Genomic DNA, 23,450 nt, shown 5'->3' on the forward strand with positions numbered 1-23,450 from the left:
ACGAAATGCTCTGAGATCCAAGTTGGTTCACTCCCTAACCTTTAACCAGCTAAACAGCTGCTATTGGCGAACATGTGTTTAGAGTAGGGTACAATTATCGTATAATAATTATCATAATTTCCTTTAATACATTATTATCAGGAGACTTTATATTCAAGTAGATATGGTTTCCCCAATAGCAGTTTATTATTTATACATGAAGTGGGCAAAGTTGTTGATCATTTTACGAGGAGAACGGCACCGTTGGGAGAAGAAGCTCCATTTCAAACATATCTAAGCGGTCAAAACCATTAGTTTTTTGAGAAAGGGGTGTCACCAAAACTGTGTTGTATACATTAGGTGTGCAGTAGTGTTATTCATGTCTTTCAAATGTGCATTATGATGCATTGCAAGCAACAATAACAAAAAACATCAACAAAAAGTACAATTATGATAATAAATGTGATCATTTGCATGACAATTAACGTTAATCGTTACCCTAAATTCCATAATGTCACAGCCCTAGTTTGTAGTTACCTTTCTAGCTAATAGGCTATGTTATTGTTTTTTAAAATGTAACCTTTATTTAACTAGCAAGTTAGAGTTAACACTTCTTCAGATTGTAATGTGGGAGGTCAAAATAATGGAGAAAAAAAATCTACCAAATCTATTAAATCTACCAAATCTATTAATTTTCAAAATGTTATTTACTTGTCCTTTCCATTATCATTCAACGGATTATAAGACATAACATTTTGGGAAAAAACATCCCACTGAGCAAAAACAGGTTCAATCAACGTTGTTTCCACGTCACAATTTACCTTGAGTCTGAAGATATGATGAGTACCTTGTAAGTGGCCCCAAAGAACCCCTTTGGGTATGAGAGCACTTCGTAAAAATTGTTTGAATATTTCCAAAGCGATGGAAAATAAACGCCAGGCAGTGGCTGTTTCTTCCCTTCTCCGTGGGTGAATACATTTCTTTCTGCTTATCTAGGGTTTTCAGAGACTACTACAACAAACATATACGCTGCAATTTAGCACACCGCAAGAAAAGTACAAATGAACTTTGACCTAAATTTCCGACGTGGTCTGTGCTAAATCAGAGGGAGAGAGAGAACGTGTGCCTCTTCTGAAGCATGTGTTCTGAAATTCAATGCCTGCTTCAAAAACAGATTATGCAGAGGGGATTATGTTAAATTCATCCACACTGATTGAGCCTCTCATAACCCAAAGACAATGCTCTTTAAAAGTGCAAGATATGAGATTTACAAGCATATTCATTCATTATAATTAGGCCTAAATATTGTTTGAAAACAAAATAGTAAGAGCATTAGCAGTTGTATGACCTCTAAAGGGTATTTCTAGTATTGTGGTCATGTCTTCTAGGCCAAATCCACACACATTGTTCCTGCTTTAGTCTCTCATTTACATAATGCATGTGCCTGTATCCCAATTTAAGATTTAGTCCTTAGTGAATAGAAAGTGTCCTATAGGTTTAACCCATTGATATACTGATGCATCACACTGAAATGACTATTTCCTTGGAGTTTGTAATGAGCTAAATGAATGTTGTCTAAGTTTACAATTTTGAATACGAGAGGGGCATACATCACATTATTACATCAATTTATATGGAGAGTTTACCACAGAACAATAATTTTGTCAAAATCTTTTAATGTTTACTATTTGAGATGAGCAAACTTGTCAAAGTCACTGGGAAACTGGTCAGAGGCTAAGCCCACTAAGTGAACCAGCAAATCCTGAGTTGTATCATAATGTCCTAGTAGGTTAGTTTACATGGGCAAAATTAAAACTAACCAGGATATGTTTTGTTTCTAAGTTAGCTTGTTAAAATTGACCCCATCCTACTACCTATCATGAAACAGGCCTACACCCCAGGGAATTGAAAGTGGGAAGAGGAAAGCACCTGGAACATTTTAATATGGTTCTGAAACAACTACTACCCAAATACATACATTCTATTTTCTCAAAATACTTTCTATCACGGAGCTGGTGTCAGCCCATGCCTGATATTCTCACGTGCTATTAAATAACCTGACAACTTTCATTTAGCTGTTAAAATCTGTCCCCTCATTGTTGAGCTCTCCTTTAATCAGAGCCTAAAATCAATAGAGCAACCAGCACAGAAAGCTTGTATTCTGTTTTGATAAATGGTGGGTTACTCTTATTCCCAGAAAAGATACCTTTATGTGGTTTCTTTTCAAATAGTAGTCTTCACTGGTGTTATGTAATATGTATTCAGTGATACATAAATGCCACCTTTTGTTAGATATCGGTTTTCCTCTTTGAGGAAATCAGGTGACACACTCTTTGAGGAAAAAGGTAACAAAACCTGGCTATAAAAAGGCTCATACATGACATTCTCAACTTTGATCATGAATCTTACACCCAAGTGCAAGTGGTACCTAGCATTTGTGATTGCAGGTGAGCAAATTGTATTTTAACAATACCATACATTAATATTTATGTTAACTATATATGAACATGTTTGTCCCATGTTAACAAGTAGTGTGTTTTACAAAATACTTAAAACACAATTCATATTTTGGGTACTACACAGGGCTCTAGGATTTCATATAGTCGTTTTGTGCAAGGTTCTCTGCAAATCATTATTTATTTAATATTATTGAGTAAATCCACAATGGTGACTCTGCTCACTAACATCTTCGTTGTATAAATGCCATATTGATTTGCGAAAGTTCAGAAACAGCACTGTGAAGTATATGACTACTAATATCCTGGTCTAATTTGTTTTCCAATTAATCTGTTAACTAATAGCAAATAAGGACTGAAACACATCCGTGTTCACCTCCTATCAACTCTCACACACACATAACCTTTGACAAGGCTATAAAATATAACATCTTTAACTTATTGTATGTTTTATCATTATGTTCCTCTCATGTAGTTGTTTGCTCCAATGAAGGAGCATCTCGAGTTCTAGACAGACGTAAGTATAATAATGAAGCACTGAGACCATAGACTTCTAATAAGTTCTGTTATTGAGTTTGTTGGCAAGTTTAATCTCCATAAATATTTTTAATTACATGATGTCAGTCATACACTGTAGTTAAAGTACCTCTTTGTGTGACTATCATATAAATACTCAAAGTGTCTAAATAGGGCTCTATTCAATCCGTATGGCGGTAGTTCAGCATTACAGCGTGATTTAAATTTAAAGGTAATGTTTCCGCATTAGCTGAGACTGCATTTACTGTAAACGCTGCATATGTCGGCTGAATCGGAAATTATCTTTACATTTCTAGTGCACAATCTGTAATGCTTCAGCGATACAGATTGAATAGAGCCCTTAACGTGGGACTTAACGAAACAATTATTTTCTATTTGCCTCAGTCAGTGCTGGAGGAGTACGTTTAGTGGATGGCCCATACAACTGCTCTGGCAGGGTGGAGGTGTACTATGCAGGCCAGTGGGGTACAGTGTGTGATGACAACTGGGACCTGCTGGATGCCAAGGTAGTGTGTAGAGCACTGGGCTGTGGGGCAGCCCAGAAGGCCCTGGACCAGGCCCACTTTGGCGGGGGTAAGGGGGAGATCTGGCTAGATGATTTGGAATGTTCTGGGAATGAAGAGTCACTGCTGAGCTGCAGCTCAGATGGACTGGGGTCACACAACTGTGGACACTTTGAGGATGCAGGAGTGATATGTGAGGGTCAGTCAGGTGAGTGGTTGAATTTGCTATAAGTGTGGTTGAATTTGCTATAAAGATGCATCTAATCTACCAACTTTAACTAGGGGCTTGTTTAATGCTACCATTTCTCTCTTTCGCTGTCCCCCCCCCCCCCCTCCATCTATCAGGTCAATCCCCTCCAGACTCCCATTGTGAGTAAAAAAAAAAAGTATTCCTTACTTTATGTTTCAGTTGCAGAACGAGTCATAATACGTATTTGAAAAACAAAACGTTAATGGCCGTAATGTGTTTCTCACTTTCCCTTCCTTTTAACAGCTGGCTTGACAGTGCGCATAGTTGATGGTCCCAATCACTGCTCTGGAAGGGTGGAGGTCTACCATGATGGGAGTTGGGGGACAGTCTGTGATGATAATTGGGGTTTCCTAGATGCCCAAGTTGTATGTAGGGAGCTGAGCTGTGGACCAGCCATAGAGGCTCCTCACCAGGCTTACTTTGGTAAGGGGAGTGGCTCAATCCTATTGGACAATGTGGCATGCATGGGAAGTGAGGGATCTTTACTGGAATGCAACTCAGGAGGGATAGGAAACCATAACTGTGGCCATGATGAAGATGCCAGTGTAACTTGCATGATGGGTAAGTCTAAGACTACAAATGCAGTAAGCTCAATTGAATAAAATAGTTCATGTTGAGATTAATTAAGGAGAATTGAATACCTGTTTTTCACAATATCTCACGCACCTTTTCATTATATAATATTTTCCTCACATTCAATTCAAGAACAAGAGGACCCAGATAGAAACAGTCAGATAAATTCCATAAAACTATATTCAAATTGACAATATGAATGGTCCTTACAAAGCAAACATATACTGCACTGAGGAACCAAGCCTTGAGACTACCTAAAATAATGTACTCTTCTCTCCAGTGGTCCCAGATGATGGCCCGTTGATCCGGCTGGTGGATGGTCCTGATCAGTGTTCAGGGAGGGTGGAAGTGTATTATGCGGGGCAGTGGGGTACGGTGTGTGATGATGACTGGGACGTGAGCGACGCTGACGTGGTCTGCAGACAGCTCAGCTGTGGGTGGGCTATGGATGCCCCCGGACAGGCCTGGTTTGGTATGGGAGTTGGCATTCCCATTCTGCTGGACAACATAGCCTGTGTTGGCACAGAAGGCACTCTCTTTGACTGCCCCTCTGAGGCGATAGGTCAGCATAACTGCATGCATCCTGAGGATGCGAGTGTGGTCTGCTCAGGTGAGATTAAAGGGGAAGTTCCGTATTTTACTGTTAGATGGTTCCTGACCCTGAAAGTAGTTTATGGGCAAAACTGTAATCTTCGGTTGAGTTTTATCTAAACAGCTACTACAAATTTCAGCTCATTTAAGGCACAGTTAGCTTTATTTATTAATAACGCTTTTCAAGGTAACATACAGTATATGCAACAACTCTTTGTTTTTCATGTTCCTCCATATGGATTGCAGGTTCACACCAGAGTGAGTACATTAATTTGTCTGCACACTACACAATAATCTCCACAGCCTGATGCATCAATTTGTTAACATTAAAACAGATTATTTACCTATCAAAGCTGGACCTTCAATTCGCTTGGCCGGTGGCTCCAACAACTGCTCTGGTAGAGTGGAGGTGTTCCACTCTGGCCAGTGGGGTACAGTGTGTGATGATGACTGGGATCTGAAGGATGCCCAGGTGGTGTGTCAAGCACTGAGCTGTGGGATGGCCCAGGAAGCCCCAGGTAGAGCCTGTTTTGGTCAGGGCTCAGGACCCATCACTCTGGATGATGTATCGTGTGAGGGCACAGAGAAATCATTACAAGACTGCATCGGAAGTGAACCAGGGGTACACAACTGTGACCATAATGAGGATGCAGGAGTCATCTGTGCAGGTAAGAAAGGTTGGGGAAAATAGGGTTGTCAGGGTACCTGCAGGTTATTTCATCTGTGCATGTGCTATCACGAGCAGTGCCAGACTCGCTCTTTGGCACGAGTAAAGTAAGTTCGGAAAATATGAAAGTATGCATCTTAGAAATAGTTGATATGTCCAAACTCAGATCAAATAGGCTTCCCAAAAATAATATGGTCACTGTGATGGAACTTTTATTTTGATTGGCGATTTCTGCATTTTCCAAAGTCCCGTCAGGTAGCCAGATTATCAGATGTGTCCATATAAACCAGATTGTAAGGGTGATCATTCTTGCAAAGCATCTAAACATTTTAATCAAACTATTATATTAATCTTAGTATTGTGTGCATGTAAACATAGTCAAAGACAAGTAAATATATGTGTTACCTTTACCATGAAGATGGCATCTTTGAAGTGCATATAGTCAACGGCCCCAACAACTACTCTGGTAGAGTGAAGGTGTTCCACTCTGGCAAATGTGGTACAGTGTGTGATGATGAGTGGGATCAGATGGATGCCTGTTCTGGCTCTGAAGACTCTTTGCTGCAGTGTCCCCACATTGGACTGGAGATCCAAAACTGTTCCCACTATGAAGACCTACACTGATAAGATACATGTTTGGTGGAATGAAGTTCAGACATCATGATATTGTCTAAGTTGTTAACAGTACTAGTGTCACTGTAACACCAAAATAGATGAAAAACCTAATTCTATGACAGGTCCTTCTGGAGATATCCAGCCATTTAACTCAGTGTGGACCTTCTTATTTTCTTTTTGCAATATCAGATCAATCTAATATGGGGTCTTACTTTATTAACTGGATCAAAACCATTCATGAAAAAACAAATGCCATATTCACTAATGATGTCCTATCAAAATGATTCCTTCAGAGCAGAGGAACCAGGCAAGGTTGCCGTCTTTTGCCTTTGCCTTTATAGAACTATGATTTATGCAAAACCAATGTAAAATGTATACAGCCATTCACAGCATCATGGACCCAGGGTATGTTAAACTCTTATCCAATTTATGTGAGTCATCAAAACTTATTGTACACCAAAATCAGTTTGTGATTAATTGTGTGCGTCACATTTACACTGTTAACTCTAAAGGAAGGCGCCAGAGGGTAGGGCTGCCATCTTATTGGCTCTTAACCAACCATGCTATTTTGTTTGTCTTTTCGCGTTGTTCATAACTTATTTTGTACATAGTGTTGCAGCTCCAACAGAACAGCAGCCTCTGGTAAGACACGGGCAGGGGCCTATGAATTTATGTAAACAACAGCTGGTGCACAATATCTAAGGAAGTCTCAAGGTTTTGCTCGCCTGAGGTGGAATATCTCATGATAAGCTGTAGACCATTCATCTGTATTTTTTGTAGCTGTCTACATACCACCACAGACTGATGCTGGCACTAAAACCGCACTCAATGAGCTGTATTCCGCCGTAAGCAAACAGGAAAATGCTCATCCAGAGCCAGCGCTCCTAGTGGCCGGGGACTTTAATGCAGGGAAACATTAAACAGTTTTACCTAATTTCTATCAGCATGTTAAATGTGCAGCCAGAGGGAAAACAATTATAGACCGCCTTTACTCCGCACACAGAGACGCGTACAAAGCTCTCCCTCGCCCACCATTTGGCAAATCTGACCATAACTCTATTCTCCTGATTCCTGCTTACAAGCAAAATTAAAGCAGGATGCACCATTGACTCGGTCAGGACTGTTTTGCTAGCACAGGCTGGAATATGTTCCGGGATTCTTCTGATGGCATTGAGGAGTACACCACATCAGGCACTAGCTTTATCAATAAGTGCATCGAGGACGTCATCCCCACAGTGACTGTACGTACATACCCCAACCAGAAGCCATGGATTACAGGCAACATTTGCACTGAGCTAAAGGGTAGAGCTTCGGCTTTCAAGGAGTGGGAGTCTAACCTAGAAGCTTATAAGAAATCCTACTATGCCCTACGACAAACCATCAAACAGGCAAAGCGTCAATACTGGAATAACATTGAGTCGTACTACACCGGCTCCGACGCTCGTCAGATGTTTATTTTTTTATTATTTTATTTTACCTTTTTTTACTAGGCAAGTCAGTTAAGAACAAATTCTTATTTTCAATGACGTCCTAGGAACAGTGGGTTAACTGCCTGTTCAGGGGCAGAACGACAGATTTGTACCTTGTCAGCTCGGGGATTCGAACTTGCAACCTTGTGGCAGGGCTTGCAAACTATTACAGGCTACAAAGGGAAGCACAGTCAAGAGCTGCCCAGTGACGCGAGCCTTCCAGACGAGCTAAATAATTTCTATGCTCACTTCGAGGCAAGTAACACTGAAACATGCATAAGAACATCAGCTGTTCCGGACGAGTGTGTGATCACGCTCTCTGCAGCCGATTTCAGTAAGACCTTAGAACAGGTCAACATTCACAAGGCCGCTGGGCCAGATGGATTACCAGGACATGTACTCAGAGCATGCACTGACCAACTGGAAAGTGTCTTCACTGACATTTTCAACCTCTCCCTGTCTGAGTCTGTAATACCAACATGTTTCAAGCAGACCACCATAGTCCCTGTGCCCAACACTAAGGTAACCTGCCTAAATGACTACCGACCCATAGCACTCACGTCTGTAGCCATGAAATGCTTTGAAAGGCTGGTCATGGTTCACATCAACACCAATATCTCAAAAATCCTAGACCCACTCTAATTTGCATACCGCACCAACAGATCCACAGATGAGAACATCTCTATTGCACTCCACACTGCCCTTTCCCACATGGACAAAAGGAACACCTATGTGGGAATGCTATTCATTGACTACAGCTCAGCGTTCAACACCATAGTGCCCTCAAAGTTCATCACTAAGCTAAATACCCGGGGACTAAACACCTCCCTCTGCAACTGGATCCTGGACTTCTTGACGGGTCGCCTCCAGGTTGTAAGGGTCGGTAACAACACATCCGCCACGCTGATCCTCAACACGGGGGCAACTCAGGGGTGCGTGCTCAGTCCCCTCCTGTACTCCCTGTTCACTCATGACTGCACGGCCAGGCACGACTCCAACACCATCATTAAGTTTGCTGATGACGCAAGAGTGGTAGGCCTGATCATCGACAACAATGAGACAGCCTATAGAGAGGTCAGAGACTTGACCGTGTGGTGCAAGGACAACAACCTCTCCCTCAACGTGATCAAGACAAAGAAGATTATTGTGGATAACAGGAAAAGGAGGACCGAGCACGCCCCCAAATTCATTCGGCACTTGAAAAATTCAATTTCACTTGATTTGAATTCATATAAACAAAACAATTTCTCATGGACATAAATCCCACTGCCAATTTTGGATCTTGTTTATCAATATGTGCATAGAGGGCCTGTATTTGTTCCTTGCAATACCCATGCAAAATTCATGAAACATATGTACACCTCGTAATTGGTCGTTAAATTTTTGTTTATTTGACTCTGGGTTTGCACCCAGGCTCTGTCGCAGCCGGCCGCGAACGGGAGGTCCGTGGGGCGATGCACAATTGGCCTAGCGTCGTCCGGGTTGGGGAGGGTTTGGCCGGTAGGGATATCCTTGTCTCATCGTGCACCAGCGACTCCTGTGGCGGGCCGGGCGCAGTGCACGCTAACCAAGTCGCCAGGTGCACGGTGTTTCCTCCGACACATCGGTGCGCCTGGCTTCAGGGTTGGATGCGTGCTGTGTTAAAGAAGCAGTGCGGCTTGGTGGGGTTGTGTTTCGGAGGATGCATGGCTTTCGACCTTCGTCTCTCCCGAGCCTGTACGGGAGTTGTAGCGATGAGAGTTGTAGCGATGAGACAAGATAGTAACTACTAACAATTGGAAACCATGAAATTGGGGAGAAAAAGGGGGTAACATTTTTTTAAATTTAATAAATCAGAAAACGTAGTAAATGGAGTTCAGACAGGTACTCTATCTTTTTTACAGGTCCTACAGAGAACATCCAGCAAAGCTCCACATGGACCTACGGTAATGTATTCTCTTCATATTCAATCTACAAAGTTTTCAACTCAACAACAATCCCAGTATCTGTTAATCTTCACAGCTTTTCTTGTATTTTACAGATAGCACTTCCAGAGTGCGTCTGGTCAACGGCACCAACAACTGCTCTGGTAGAGTGGAGGTGTTCCACTTTGGCCAGTGGGGTACAGTGTGTGATGATTGGTGGGATCTGAGGGATGCCCAGGTGGTGTGCAGAGAGTTGGGCTGTGGAGAAGCTCAAGAGGCCTTTAGATCTGCAGAGTTTGGAGAAGGAAGTGACTCCATCTCTCTGGATGACCTGGCTTGTTCTGGCTCTGAAGACTCTTTGCTGCAGTGTCCCCACAGTGGACTGGGGAACCATAACTGTGTCCACTATGAAGATGCAGGAGTTACCTGCACTGGTAAGATTACTGTTTAATGACATGAAGTTTAGATATCATAATATTGTTTATGTTGGTAACAGTACTAACATCACCAATGTAACTGAATATTCTGTTCATTGACACTGACAGGTCCTTCTGGAGGCATCCAGCCATTCAACTCATGGACCCAGGGTAAGTTACATCCTTATTCATCATTCCAGTGGGTCAGATTCAATTCATATCCAACTTTTGACATCTTCAACCCTAATTGTACCCAAAAATAAATGTTTGATTGATTGTGTGTAATGTAATTGAACATAACACTTATACCAACCCCTGATACACACAACAGAACAGTCATCCTTTAAAAAAAGGTAATCAGCAAATGTGAGGGGCTTTAAGCAGAAACCAGTCCAAAAGTTAGTGTTAGCAAATACCTAGATGTTGCGTAAAAGTCTGTGTGAAACAAATCATAGCATATGTGTCAATATTTGATTGTTTTCTATTTTTAGGTTCTGGTTCCGGAGGTTTCTGAAAGCATATAGATCTCTCATCTGTACAGTCTAGGAGTATCAAGGGTTAACCATAGACACTGTATGTACGTTCTAATTATATTTGTCGTCAACTCTCTCCAGCTGGTACATGCTGCTGTGCAAATTAAACACACTTCTAAAAATACAGTGTGGTAAACCATAGTCCGTAACAATTAATTTCCAGCCAGAGGAGATTCTTGCTTTCTGCAAGAAAGTGGGGTGGAACCATTTCAAATTCTGCCTCATGTCTCATTCACAATGGCCATCAAGAATGACACAATGCCAAGAAGATCCTGTGTCATAGTTGCAGGACCGAGAAGGTGAAAACAGCCTAGGCCAGCCAAGCACCAAAGACCTTCTGAATTTGAACTCAAATACAGTTCAAATGCAATCACATAACCTGTAAGATGAATATGCATAAGGTTTTGAAAATGGTTTGTATAGTGTTCACATGCTGTAACTAACAAATCAGTATATGAACTAAATTCAATTCCCCCCAAAATCAGAAATAATTGGGAAATTTTCAATTAATGGATTTAATTTCAATTAATTAATGATATTTAGTCTTTTAAAAGTTTGTTGACATTTTTCTGGTTATACTAAACACTGTATTGTTCATTTCATGGTTAGGACATTCTGTTACTTGTAGAATGCTGTGTGTCCTATTCCCAAGCTAGTCTATTGTGAATTATCATTAAATATCTTTAATTAAATCAAAACAAATACTGTATTGTTCTTCAAAATAATTTGGAATTTTACCCATATATTCACCAAGGTGCACATAAGAGTAAGTTCACATGCTAAGTTCCTCTCCATCTTCTCTGTCAATCGAGAGCAACAATAGGTCATCATTAGATTAAAAAACAAAACAAGTATTTAACCTTTTTAACTAGAATGCCAGCATCCCGGAGTCGCCACTTCACTGTTGACTTTGAGACTGGTGTTTTGCGGGTGCTATTTAATGAAACTGCAAGTTGAAGACTTGCAAGGCGTCTGTCAGAGTGGCCATCGGATTCTTGGTCACCTCCCTGACCAAGGCCCTTCTCCCCTGATTGCTCAGTTTTGCCGGGCTGCCAGCTCTAGGAAGAGTCTTGGTGGTTCCAAACTTATTCCATTTAAGAATGATGGAGGCCACTGTGTTCTTGGGGACCTTTAATGCTGCAGAATTTTTTTGGTACCCTTCACCAGATTTGTGCCTCTACACAATCCTGTCTCGGAGCTCTATTGACAATTGCTTCGACCTCATGGCTTGGTTTTTGCTCTGACATGCACTGCCAACTATGGGACCTTATATAGACAGAAGTGTGCCTTTCCAAATAATGCCCAATCAATTGAATTTACCACAGGTGGACTCCAATCAAGTTGTAGAAACATCTCAAGGATGATCAATGGAAATCATAGTAAAGGGTCTGAATACATGTAAATATGGTATTTCTGTTTTTTATTTGTAATAAATTAGCAACATTTTCTAAAAACCTGTTTTCTCTTTGTCACTATGGGGTATTGCAATTAAAATATATATACTTAATCAATTTTAGAATAAGACTGTAGCGTATCAACATTTTGAAAAAGTCATCACAATTAGGGTACTAGGGGGTAACTAGTCCCTCCCAAAGAACAATGTCTAATTGCTGACATAAAAAGCAATATTTGAAAAACAAAATTGTATGTGGATAAAGGTCATGCTTAGGTGAATAAACTATAAAGGGAAATAAATGGCTACAGTTGAGACTTTTTTTGTTATTTCATAATGTGTTGTTTTTAGAAAAGGTGCCAGTTACCCCGGTAGAAGATTATGGCATAGGGTTTCACACAAGTGTGCTAAAATCCATTTAATCAGTTTTTTATTATTATTATTTAGTAAGTTTTACTTAAAAGCTAAATCTAGGTGTGTTATTTTAATTATTTGAATAAAATATGTGGGGGAAATGGTGTTGCACACATCATTAATATCTGCATTATGAGGAGATTTGATGTAAAGTCCCTCTTTTGAACTCACCTGCACATTAATTGTATTGTTTCTTTCTTTGTTGTTCCTTTTCCAAACAATACATTATGTATAATTGAAATAAGTATTATTTGAATAATGCAAGATTTAAAATGGCCCAGCCAGAGCCCGGACTTGAACTCGATTAAACATCTCTGGAGAGACCTGAACATAGCTGTGCAGCAACACTCACCATCCAACCTGAGAGAGCATGAGAGGATCTGCAGAGAGGAATGGGAGAAACTCCCCAAATACAGGTGTGCCAAGCTTGTAGCGTCATACCCAAGAACACTTGAAGCTGTAATCACGGCCAGAGGTGCGTCAACAAAGTACTGAGTAAAGGGTCTGAATACTTACAGTACTTGTCAAAAGTTTTCGACACACCTACTCATTTGACTATTTTCTACATTGTATAATAATAGTGAAGACATCACAACTATGAAATAACACTTATGGAATCATGTAGTAAGCAAAAAAAGTGTTAAACAAATAAAAATATATCTTATATTTGAGATTCTTCAAAGTAGCCACCCTTTGCCATGATGACAGCTTTGCACACTCTTGGCATTCTCTACCAGCTTCACCTGGAATGCTTTCCCAACATTCTTGAAGGCGTTTCCATAAATGCTGAGCACTTGTTGGCTGCATTTCCTTCACTCTGTGGTCCAACTCATCCCAAACCACTCAATTGGATTGAGTTTGGGTGATTGTGGAGGCCAGGTAATCTGATGCAGCATTCCTCCAGTCTTCTTATTGATCAAATAGCCCTTACACAGCCTGGAGGTGTGTTTTGGGTCATTATCCTGTTGAAAAACAAATGATAGGCTGGACTTGCCTAGTTAAATAAAGGATAAATAAATAAATAATTGTCCCACTATGAGCAAACCAGATAGAATGGCATATCGCTGCAGAATGCTGTGGTAGCCATGCTGGTTAAGTGTGCCTTGAATTCTATAAATCACTGATGGTGTCACCAGCTAAACACCCCTACACCATCACACCTCTTCCTCCATGCTTCATGGTGGGAATCACACATGCGGAGATCATCCGTTCACATACTCTGCGACTCACAAAGACACAGCATTTGGAACCATAAATCGCCAATTTGGACTCATCAGAACAAAGGACAGATTTCCACCGGTCTAATGTCCATTGCTCGTGTTTTTTGTCCCAAGCAAGTCTCTTCTTCTTATCGGTGTCCTTTAGTAGTGGTTTCTTTTATAGCAATTCGACCACGAAGGCCTGATTCACGCAGTCTCCTCTGAACAGTTGATGTTGAGATGTGTCTGTTACTTGAACTCCGTAAAGCATTTATTTGGCCTGCAATTTCTGAGGCTGGTATCTCTAATGAACGTATTCTCTGTAGCAGAGGTAATTCTGGGTCTTCCTTTGCTGTGTCAGTCCTCATGTGTCAGTCCTTTTGCGACTGCCCTTGAAGAAACTTTAAAAGTTCTTGACATTTTCCGGATTGTCTGACCTTCATGTCTTAAAGTAATGATGGACTGTCGCTTCTCTTTGCTTATTTGAGCTGTTCTTGCCATAATATGGACTTGGTCTTTTACCAAATATGGCTATGATCTGTATACCACCCCTACCTTGTCACAACACAACCGATTGGCTCAAACACATTAAGAAGGAAAGAAATTCCACAAATTAACTTTTAAGAAGGCACACCTGTTAATTGAAATGCATTCCAGGTGACTACCTCATGAAGCTGGTTGAGAGAATGCCAAGAGTGTGCAAAGCTGTCATCAAGGCAAAGGGTGGTTACTTTGAAGAATCTTAAATATAAAATATGTTTGTATTTCTTTCACACCGTTTTGGTTACTACATGATTCCATATGTGTTATTTCATAGTTTTCATGTCTTCATTATTATTCTACAAAATAGAAAATAGTAAAAACATGAAAACCCCCTTGAATGAGTAGGTGTCCAAACTTTTTTTTAGTACTGTATGTAAATGGGATGTTTCAGTGTTTATTTTTAATACATTTGCAAAAAATTCTAAAAACATGTTTTTACTGTCATTATGGGGTATTGTGTGTAGATTGATACAACAAACGATGTAATCAATTTTAGAATAAGGAAGTAACGTAACAAAATGTGAAAAAAGTCAAGGGGTCTGAATACTTTCCGAAAGCACTGTAGGCCTATCTACCTCCATAAATTGATTAAATCATTCTGATTTTAATTTATTATAATGATGATTTGATGATTATTTTTATTTGTAAACATTTCGTTTTTCCAATGGCTGTCTAAGGCTCAGACAGTCAATCTAGGGATATAGTACCAATATTCTGGTCAAATTGTACTGTCAGGGTGTGCAAGCGGAGGGGTTGCAGGGAGGGATACGAGCGTCAAGCTCGGCTGTGGCAGCATCCATCCATCCCCTCCCTCTCCTACCCGTCGCATAGAACAGCCCATTTTAATGTTGCAATCACTTTAGGACGATTGCGGTTAGCGAAGTATCTTTTCAGCATGTAGACCCAAATTCTTGCTTACCTATTGGAGCTTATGCTGTATTATCAGACAAAAAATAACAGCAACGAGAAACATTGGGAACAACGACAAGAACAGTAGGCCTAATAATATCAAATAGCTACCTGCAGTCCATAACCCTTCATTTATGCAAACACGCTAATATCTACCCTGTATCGTTTCATTTTCTTCAGCATTAGAGGAATTCCACATAGGCCTAGACGTCTGCACAATTTTGTGCTTTACATTTTTATATGCTGACCAGAAACAACAGATGGGACATCACGTCGGTATACATCCCTCAAGCGTTTTTTTCTCTTTCGGATTTGAAGTGAATTTGAAAGTGAACAACATAGGATTTTCTATTTTTCTAAACTCCCAGTTTACGTCCTTGGACATGGCGGGGTGAGTATTTGAACTCCGTTCAATTGTGTTCTTATATTATAATGATAGGCTAAGGATAATATTGACTCAAAATGCCTCGTGATATTTGAATGGCCTGTGAAAATGTCGATGATGTGCACCATTTATTTATATTATTATAATACCTTTCTCGCAAGAGGGCTATTGATATATTGTGGGACTGGTAGGCTAATACTGACTACTCCATGAGATGAAACGTAGCCTATTCATGCATCCAACACTGAACATACAGTGGCTACATTACCTTTATCAATATGAAATGCTATAAAACATTTATCAGTTATCTAGGTAGGCTACATTAATGTTGTGTGCAACAGGAATAGATTATGAGTATGATCATGATTATGAAGCACTGGCATCTGGAATATCTAGAATCCCGATTTGTCATATTCTGGGAATAGGGTATAGGCCTACCGGTCACTACTATGATCTATGTCTGAATCCACAGAGATGAGTTATTCTGCAAATTAACCATAGCCGGTGTCAATCTGGTGTTAACCTTGCAGTAGCCTAGGCCAGCTCACGTATTAAATATAGCACATTCACGCGGTAGAATTGTATCGTTTTCCCACTATCAATAAACGCAATATGTTCCAATCGTAAGTGCTGCAATTCCTCTGAAATCTGTTGCCTCGAAAATGTGTTCTTATTCATATTAGGCCCATCATACCCCATTCCACCTCTAGAAAATAAAAATAAAATCCGAATTTAAGAGAAGGTGTATAATTCCATGCTTTGGTGCTCATTTATATCGTAATGGAAGGATATCGTTGACAAAATAGATTTTTTTGTGCAGACCAAGGTTAACAACTGATATCTGAAGGTTACAAGTAAAGGGCACGGTGGATTTTTGACAATGTACTACTACAATAATACATGCTCCGTGTTGCAAGGAAAGGGATGCTTTTTTAAAGTATGATATATAAACAACTATGGTTCCATTCGCTCTTTTGATACTGTGGAAAGAACATCTTAGTATAATGCTTCGTGCCACGATGGAGGTACTTTTACCCTCGCATCACTCCGAGGAGAGTATCCTCTCTGAATCACAGATCGCTGAGCATCATGGCTGTGCGCGTCGCCTTGGTAAAACCCATTCTAGTCATGGATTGGCTATTTCCATAGGAGCGTGACGACGCTTATTCAGAAGGCGGTACTGCGAGAACAAATATATTCTAGAAATATGTTTACAGTTTGTGTTTAACCTTAAAAATGTTCATTGGATTTTGATGATTCCTGGGGGCATATAGTAGGCCTAATTTGTCATGTATTGATGGAATAGCATCGAGGGAATAACATTCTCTGTTTGAAGATGATTAAGAGAGGAGGTTATTATGCAAACGTAAATCATTATACAAAGATTAGAAAAGTATAGCATTAGCAGGCTAAAAGCTTGTCAAATTCATTATGGCCCAAATAATCAGTAAATCCCATACACACCATCAGATTATTTGCGTAGGCCTTTAAACCATTGACTATGAAGTATAAAACCACAAGGAAATGTAAAGATTTCTTTGTAATGATTACAATTTGAAGTCACAATTCAATGATTTGACTTGGAGTCATAGATAAATAACAGTATCAGTCTTATAAAGATATTGTATATTTGCATGTGTTTTCATCCCAATGCCTTTCTCCGTAATTTTTTTAGTATGAGTATTCAGGATGGTTACGTATGTCCCCATGATCAGAGAGCCAACCCACTGTTAAGTTGTTTCAAGCCAGAGAGGCCTTAACCCCCTAAATCAATAAACTCCAAATCAATAGTCCTCTTATAAATAAGTTATGGTGTCTGTTTTTTTGTTTTGTTTGTTTCTTCTCCCAGTGAAGGGGGTGTGGGATTCCAGCAACTCCTATTGGGTCATTAGGAATTCTCTTTGATGCAAATGATAGATCGTATTTTCATGACATAATGACATCCTGCCAAGACCTTGAATTCCTTACAATCTGATAGTTATTTTGAGACCTGGGTTTATAGTCTTTTAAGGGGACTAATAGTTATTGTTCTCTGTTGGCAAATGTTCACAATTTGATTTATAGATAGGTTTGAATGATGAAAGAATATTCTCTACAAAACCCCTTTTCTCCAGCCTCTAGGTGAATCCACCTTCGGAAGCATCTTACTCTTTACACTCAAACGCTTGAGCTCTTCTTTTTATTTCTCTCCTTACAAATATCTGGCTCTATGGATTGGTATCCTCCCTATCATTTAGCTTGATGCCCTTTTCTCTTCTGAGGTTGTGAGAAACATCAGATTAAGGTCTCTGGTGGAATAAACCACCGTCAAATCACACAACAAATTTTTTTCCATATGTTCTTCCACACATGCCTTGATATGGAGAATCATAGAAGGGGAAAAGGAGGGAGTGGCATGGGGGAACATTAATCTAAAAATCACATAGTAAAGCATACCCCACTTCCTACCCTGGCCAAGGCACTAAAGGAGTCCATCAGAAAATCATTGTTTTTTGAAGAATCAACACATTTCTATAACCACACATTATCATGGGGGACTTAGCCAATAGCTCGGTGGAGTTCAAACCCAAGAAGCGAGGTAGTGGAGGGGGAATGGAGGTCAACCATGCAGGGGACTTCGGGGCTACCCTGGAGGACCTGCGGGACCTTATGGAGCTGAGGGGTGCAGAAGCCATTCAGAAGATCCAGGAGAACTACACGGACACAGAGGGCCTCTGTCAGAGACTGAAGACCTCCCCAGCCGATGGTGAGAGTCTCTCTCAGACGCACCACTCTCAGGGTGACATACTTCACTTGTAACACAAGATGCACATTATTAGTCCACCTTACTAATCAAATTCAAACCAATATGTTAAATCAACTGAATTGTTTATGAAGAACCAGTTGATGATATTTTATGCCGTAGCGCCACTGCCATTGTGTTTGCATAGACGGTTTCTACTTTACTCAATGTCATCATTTGTACTGTCCTCATCCGTCTGGTTTTCTATCTGTATTTTTGTATTCCCAACCCAGTCTGCCGAACATGCTTTCATGTCGTTGCTAAGCTACAAAAGCATCAGCAATCTGGTGGGTGTGAGGCAGAGACAGACACCTCCTCTCATTCATCCTCCAGCAAACATCAAATCGGCCCGAGGAGAGATGCTCAAAGCTATAAGAGCATTTCATGTTTTCAGCATAATTACTTTATTTTCACTATTATAGTTTCAAATTATGTAATTGAAAAAAAACTCTGATGACCTTAAATGATACAAGTGCCTTACTGTTTTTCACCATATCATCTTAAACAGGGATTTTTGCTTATACTGTTGAGTAGAATGGGAACTTTTTTCCAATTAATGTCGATTTCAGTTTCAATTTACTTCAGTGGAAATTACTAAGTAAAGAGCAAAGGAGTCTCATTTGTATTTGCATTTTTAAGAACAATTTTAAATATTCCTGTTTTTACAATTTAACACACCTCTAATATCTGCAAACATTTATAATGATTACAAAACAATGTTTTATAATTCAATAGAAATATATGTTTCAATAATCAAATCAAATGTTATTGGTCACGTACACAGATTTTCTGATGTAATCGCAGGTGCAGTGAAATGCTTTCTAGCTCCAACAGTGCAGCAATACCTTGCAATAATAAAACAAAACACACATAATCCAGAAAAATAAAGAAATTACGAAACATCAAAACGAGCAGTGTCAGATACCGGACTATAAATATATATACATATAAGATCCAAAAGTTATTTCCAGGTGTAGGTAATAATGAAATAAACGTTCTGAGGAAATAATATAATAAATGACCCCCCCAAAAATTATAGTAAATACTGCAAAGTTGGCTAGGAGCTAGAAACAGAGTGATCATGTCTGTCGGCACCATCTTGTTAGAGAGATCAAGGGAAATGTGTTCATGAACCTTTCATTACCATAGAAACGGCAAGAATATTGTCTGAATTAGTAAAAGGGGAATTTTCACAGAGTTTCCATTCAGATAAATGATTAATTTGCATATATCCTCAACCTGAGATGTCGCTACTCATGTGTCTTTTTGTCATCAGACTGTTTTACACAATTTCTGAACTTGGTCAAGGTCAAATGGAGTTCTGTGTGCAGTGCAGGCCTAGCTCTGGTTATAGTGCGACTACATTTTGACTACCCGACGAAATGGGATTGTGTGAAAAAGAAACAGTTAAAGAGAGAAGGAGAGAAAGAGATACAGAGAGAGTGATTACTGGGTTGCCAGTAGCAGCAGGTGACGTTTGGCAGGGAAGGACATGAGGAGTGTGTGACAGTCTGCATAAGTGTGCTTGCCAGAGCACACACCCCACAGAGAAGCAGACACACTGACTTAGCCATCTGTGCTGTTCCCACCCCATCTATCTCACTTCACCAAGAGAGCACCCAGCACTCAAACATGTATGTCTGTCATATGATGCATGTGAGTGAGTCTATTGACATGTACATTTACAGAAATAATTGAATGATGCCTTATGCTGTGTTCTGTCTGCTCTATTGTAGACATTTTGATAGCACTTTATTTGAATGCTCTGTCATAATGCCTACACAAGGCTATAAGAAACATGGCCTAAACTGTCATTTTCTCAAGTTCTATGACCATGTCCAATATAATGTAATGACTGTTTATGACAACAGTATTTCACAAGGCCAGTTTCTAATATGAACCTGTAAATCATGATGCACTGAAACTCAACAGATTCATGTCAGAGACCTGCAATTTGACAAATGTTTAGTCTTATGTAGGCATCCTGACAGAACTACCCCCCTTACCTACTGAATTCACGCAATACTTTAATGCCCTCTAATAGCGTTTTACATTAAATCCAGTGAGGTGAATGGATGTTCAGTAGCAGTATTCCCTCTCCTCTAGGCCTATCGGACAATCCGTCAGACCTGGAGAAGCGTGGCCAGGTGTTTGGCCAGAACTTTATCCCTCCTAAGAAAGCCAAGTCGTTCCTGGAGCTGGTCTGGGAGGCTCTACAGGATGTCACTCTCATCATCCTGGAGATAGCTGCCATCATCTCCCTCGCACTGTCCTTCTACCAACCACCCGGAGAGGAGAGCGAAGGTAGGTTTGACTGACTATCCAGGTATTGAACTTGGGCTTTTTTTTTTTATGCCTTAAGAAAGCATTAGCCCTCTGAGCTAATGCCTCAATATTACCTCTGGGAGCGAACCCAAGTTTTCAGTTCTATCAGTTAAGGTAACTCATCAGATGAGCGGAGTTCTGTCTTTCCTAATTACTCTGCCCCATCTCTTTCTCTGTCTCTCTCTGTCATCTTTCTCTCTCCCTCTCTCTCTGCAGCGTGTGGGAACGTGGCGTCTGGTGCAGAGGATGAGGGCGAAGCAGAGGCTGGCTGGATCGAGGGCGCAGCCATCTTGTTGTCCGTAGTCTGTGTGGTGCTGGTGACGGCCTTCAATGACTGGAGCAAGGAGAAACAGTTCCGGGGACTGCAGAGCCGCATCGAGCAGGAGCAGCGATTCGCCGTGGTGCGGAACGGCACCGTCATCCAGATCCCCGTGGCCGAAATGGTGGTCGGGGATGTGGCCCAAATCAAATACGGTCAGTCCAGGATCAGGCGAGGTCACCTGTGTAGTATACCTGGTTATCTACATAGCTACCTGTGTAAAGCGCATTTGTGGCATTTGTGGTCCTTATAACAGCAACCATATAATTCATTAAACATATCTGGTATTGTGTATACTTTTATTAAGCAGTTATAACGATGTTTGGATCTTTATAATTCCTTATAGATCCTTATAAGTCTCTGGTCCCATGTGTCCTCCTGCATCCCACTCCCACACAGGCGATCTCCTTCCTGCTGATGGGATACTGATACAGGGAAATGACCTGAAGATCGATGAGAGCTCGCTGACAGGAGAGTCTGACCATGTAAAAAAGTCTGTTGACAAGGACCCTATGTTGCTGTCTGGTGAGTTGTTTGCATATAATACAGTAGTTATGTTACAGTTGGGCGACAGAGGCCATGCTAGGGGTGTTTGCCTCTGTGCAGTGTGTGTGTGTGTTCTAGGTGCTTTCTTAAGCGTGTTCTTTTGTTTCTTGTACGTGCCTACGTGTGACTGATGAGCTGCCTGAGTGAATGTCCTGTCTAATGTGTCCGTATGCTGGCTGTAATGCCGAGAGGGGAAATCTCATTGCCTCTCCCAGTAAGAGAGTGACTCCTCCCTGTTCCATGGAGCCTGACAGGGCTAATCGGATTGTAGCCCCTGGTCAGCTTTCTGAGCATCGGGTCATGGCTCCATTCGACCCACAGGACACCCTCTCTCATCCTTTTCCCAATAAGGATACTCGGAACTGGACTTTGCTACTCACTCCATAGGTCCATTGCCTGGCTAGGCCTATGCAGAGATCTAAAAGAAGAGCGTGATATTGTGATCATGGTGTAGCAGCCTCATCCACATTGCTGTAATGGCGCAGAAGAACAAATGTTGAACGTTTTTAGATGCAGGTTAAGAAATATGTACGATATGATTGGTCAGTTATTTCATCATGATGTTTTTTTTCCCAGTATGTACCTGTCACGCTTACATACATCACTTGATGTTTGGGCCACAGGATACTGGATGATTGCAGGAGAATGTATCAGTTCCAGTTGAAATACATTAGCTTTACCTGCTCCGACCATATACATGCTGTGGTTTAGTGCACATATTCATAACAGTCTCAAGCCATTGCATATTTAAGCAATCACAAACATTAAACATATTTAGCAGTATTCTGCACTATTACTGATTGTTCTTTCTCACAGAGGGCTATTCCACTCCCTGGTATTAGGGTATGTGAACAGTGTTATTGAGCAACCCCTGGTCTCTTGTGATAGAGTAGTTTAATTAATGGGAAGATAATGAAGCTCTGCTGCACAAAAGTAATTAGATCACCGGTCAGTAGGAAAAACAGAGGAAAGTGACCTTACACAGTGATTAAAAAAGACAAACTACATTAGCTACAGATTATTGAGTGTAATTCTGCATTGACACTGGATTCGAACCTGCGTTCCCAACGGCACACCTCACTCAAGCCAACCAAGACGCTAGCTTGTCACTCCAGGAATGAGAGTTGGCTTTTAGGTTTTTAGGGAAGATGACATCACTGTGTAATGTTAACTTAGTCGTCCACTATATCTACACTAAACAAAAATATAAACGCAACATGTAAAATGTTGGTCCCACGTTTCATGAGGTGAAATAAAAGATCCCCTGAAATTTCCATACGCACAAAAAGTTTATTTCACTCCAATGCTGTGCACAAATTTGTTTACATCCCTGTCAGTGAGCATTTCTCATTTGTCAAGATAATTCATCCACCTGACAGGTGTGGCATATCAAGAAGCTGATTAAACAGCATAATCAGTACACGGGTGCCCCTTGTGCTAGGGACAATAAAAGGCCACTCTAAAATGTGCAGTTTTGTCAACCAACACAATGCCACATATGTCTCAAGTTTTGAAGAAGCGTGCAATTGGCATGCTGACTGCAGGAATGTCCACCAGGAATGTTAATTTCTCTACCATAAGCCACATCCAACATTGTTTTTGAGAATTTGTCAGTACAGTGCCTTCAGAAAGTATTCATACCCCTTGACTTATTCCACATTTTGTTCTGTTACAGCTTTAATTCAAAATGGATTAAATAGATTGGTTTTCTCCACCATCTACACGCAATACCCCATACTGACAAAGTCAAAACGTGTTTTTTGAAATGTTTGCAAATGTATTGAAAATGAAATACAGAAACATCAATTTACTCAGGGTATTCACACCCATGTTAGATTCACCTTTGGCATTGATTACAGATGTGAGTCTTTAACAGCTTTGACACACGGATTGTACAATATTTGCACATTATAATTTGTCAAGTTGGTTGTTGACCATTGCTAGACAGACATTTTTAAGTCTTGACATTTTCACGCCGACTTAAGTCTACACTGTAACTAGGCCACTCAGAAACATTCAATGTCGTCTTGGTAAAGCAACTCCAGACTATATTTGGCCTTGTCTTTTAGGTTATTGTCCTGCTGAAAGGTGAATTCATATCCCAGTGTCTGGTGGAAAGCATACTGGACCAGATTTTCCTCT

General features: G+C 40.5%; 2 protein-coding genes across 7 annotated transcripts in view; both read left to right on the forward strand.

The window, feature by feature from the left end:
- Positions 1-2,377: 2,377 nt before the first annotated feature.
- LOC116354359 (deleted in malignant brain tumors 1 protein-like) lies at positions 2,378-11,506 on the forward strand. Its single transcript, XM_031793318.1, has 12 exons — positions 2,378-2,426; positions 2,911-2,952; positions 3,357-3,683; positions 3,821-3,844; positions 3,969-4,286; positions 4,579-4,908; positions 5,136-5,147; positions 5,243-5,557; positions 9,524-9,565; positions 9,661-9,978; positions 10,090-10,131; positions 10,452-11,506. The coding sequence occupies exons 1-12, from the start codon at positions 2,378-2,380 to the stop codon at positions 10,472-10,474; spliced, it is 1,842 nt and encodes a 613-aa protein (XP_031649178.1). The 3' UTR covers positions 10,475-11,506.
- A 3,287-nt stretch (positions 11,507-14,793) lies between these two features.
- The window catches only part of LOC109908048 (plasma membrane calcium-transporting ATPase 3), a 32,860-nt gene continuing 24,203 nt past the window's right edge, over positions 14,794-23,450 (forward strand). For all 6 annotated transcript variants that reach the window (XM_031794253.1, XM_031794250.1, XM_020506441.2 and 3 more), the window contains exons 1-5: positions 14,794-15,342; positions 17,451-18,082; positions 20,225-20,422; positions 20,660-20,917; positions 21,162-21,287. In XM_031794253.1, the coding sequence (XP_031650113.1) occupies positions 17,866-18,082; positions 20,225-20,422; positions 20,660-20,917; positions 21,162-21,287 (799 nt within the window). In that variant the 5' untranslated portion in view covers positions 14,794-15,342; positions 17,451-17,865. The remainder of the gene's footprint in view (positions 15,343-17,450; positions 18,083-20,224; positions 20,423-20,659; positions 20,918-21,161; positions 21,288-23,450) is intronic.

The sequence above is a fragment of the Oncorhynchus kisutch genome, linkage group LG17 (assembly GCF_002021735.2).
Source record: "Oncorhynchus kisutch isolate 150728-3 linkage group LG17, Okis_V2, whole genome shotgun sequence".
NCBI lineage: Eukaryota > Metazoa > Chordata > Actinopteri > Salmoniformes > Salmonidae > Oncorhynchus > Oncorhynchus kisutch.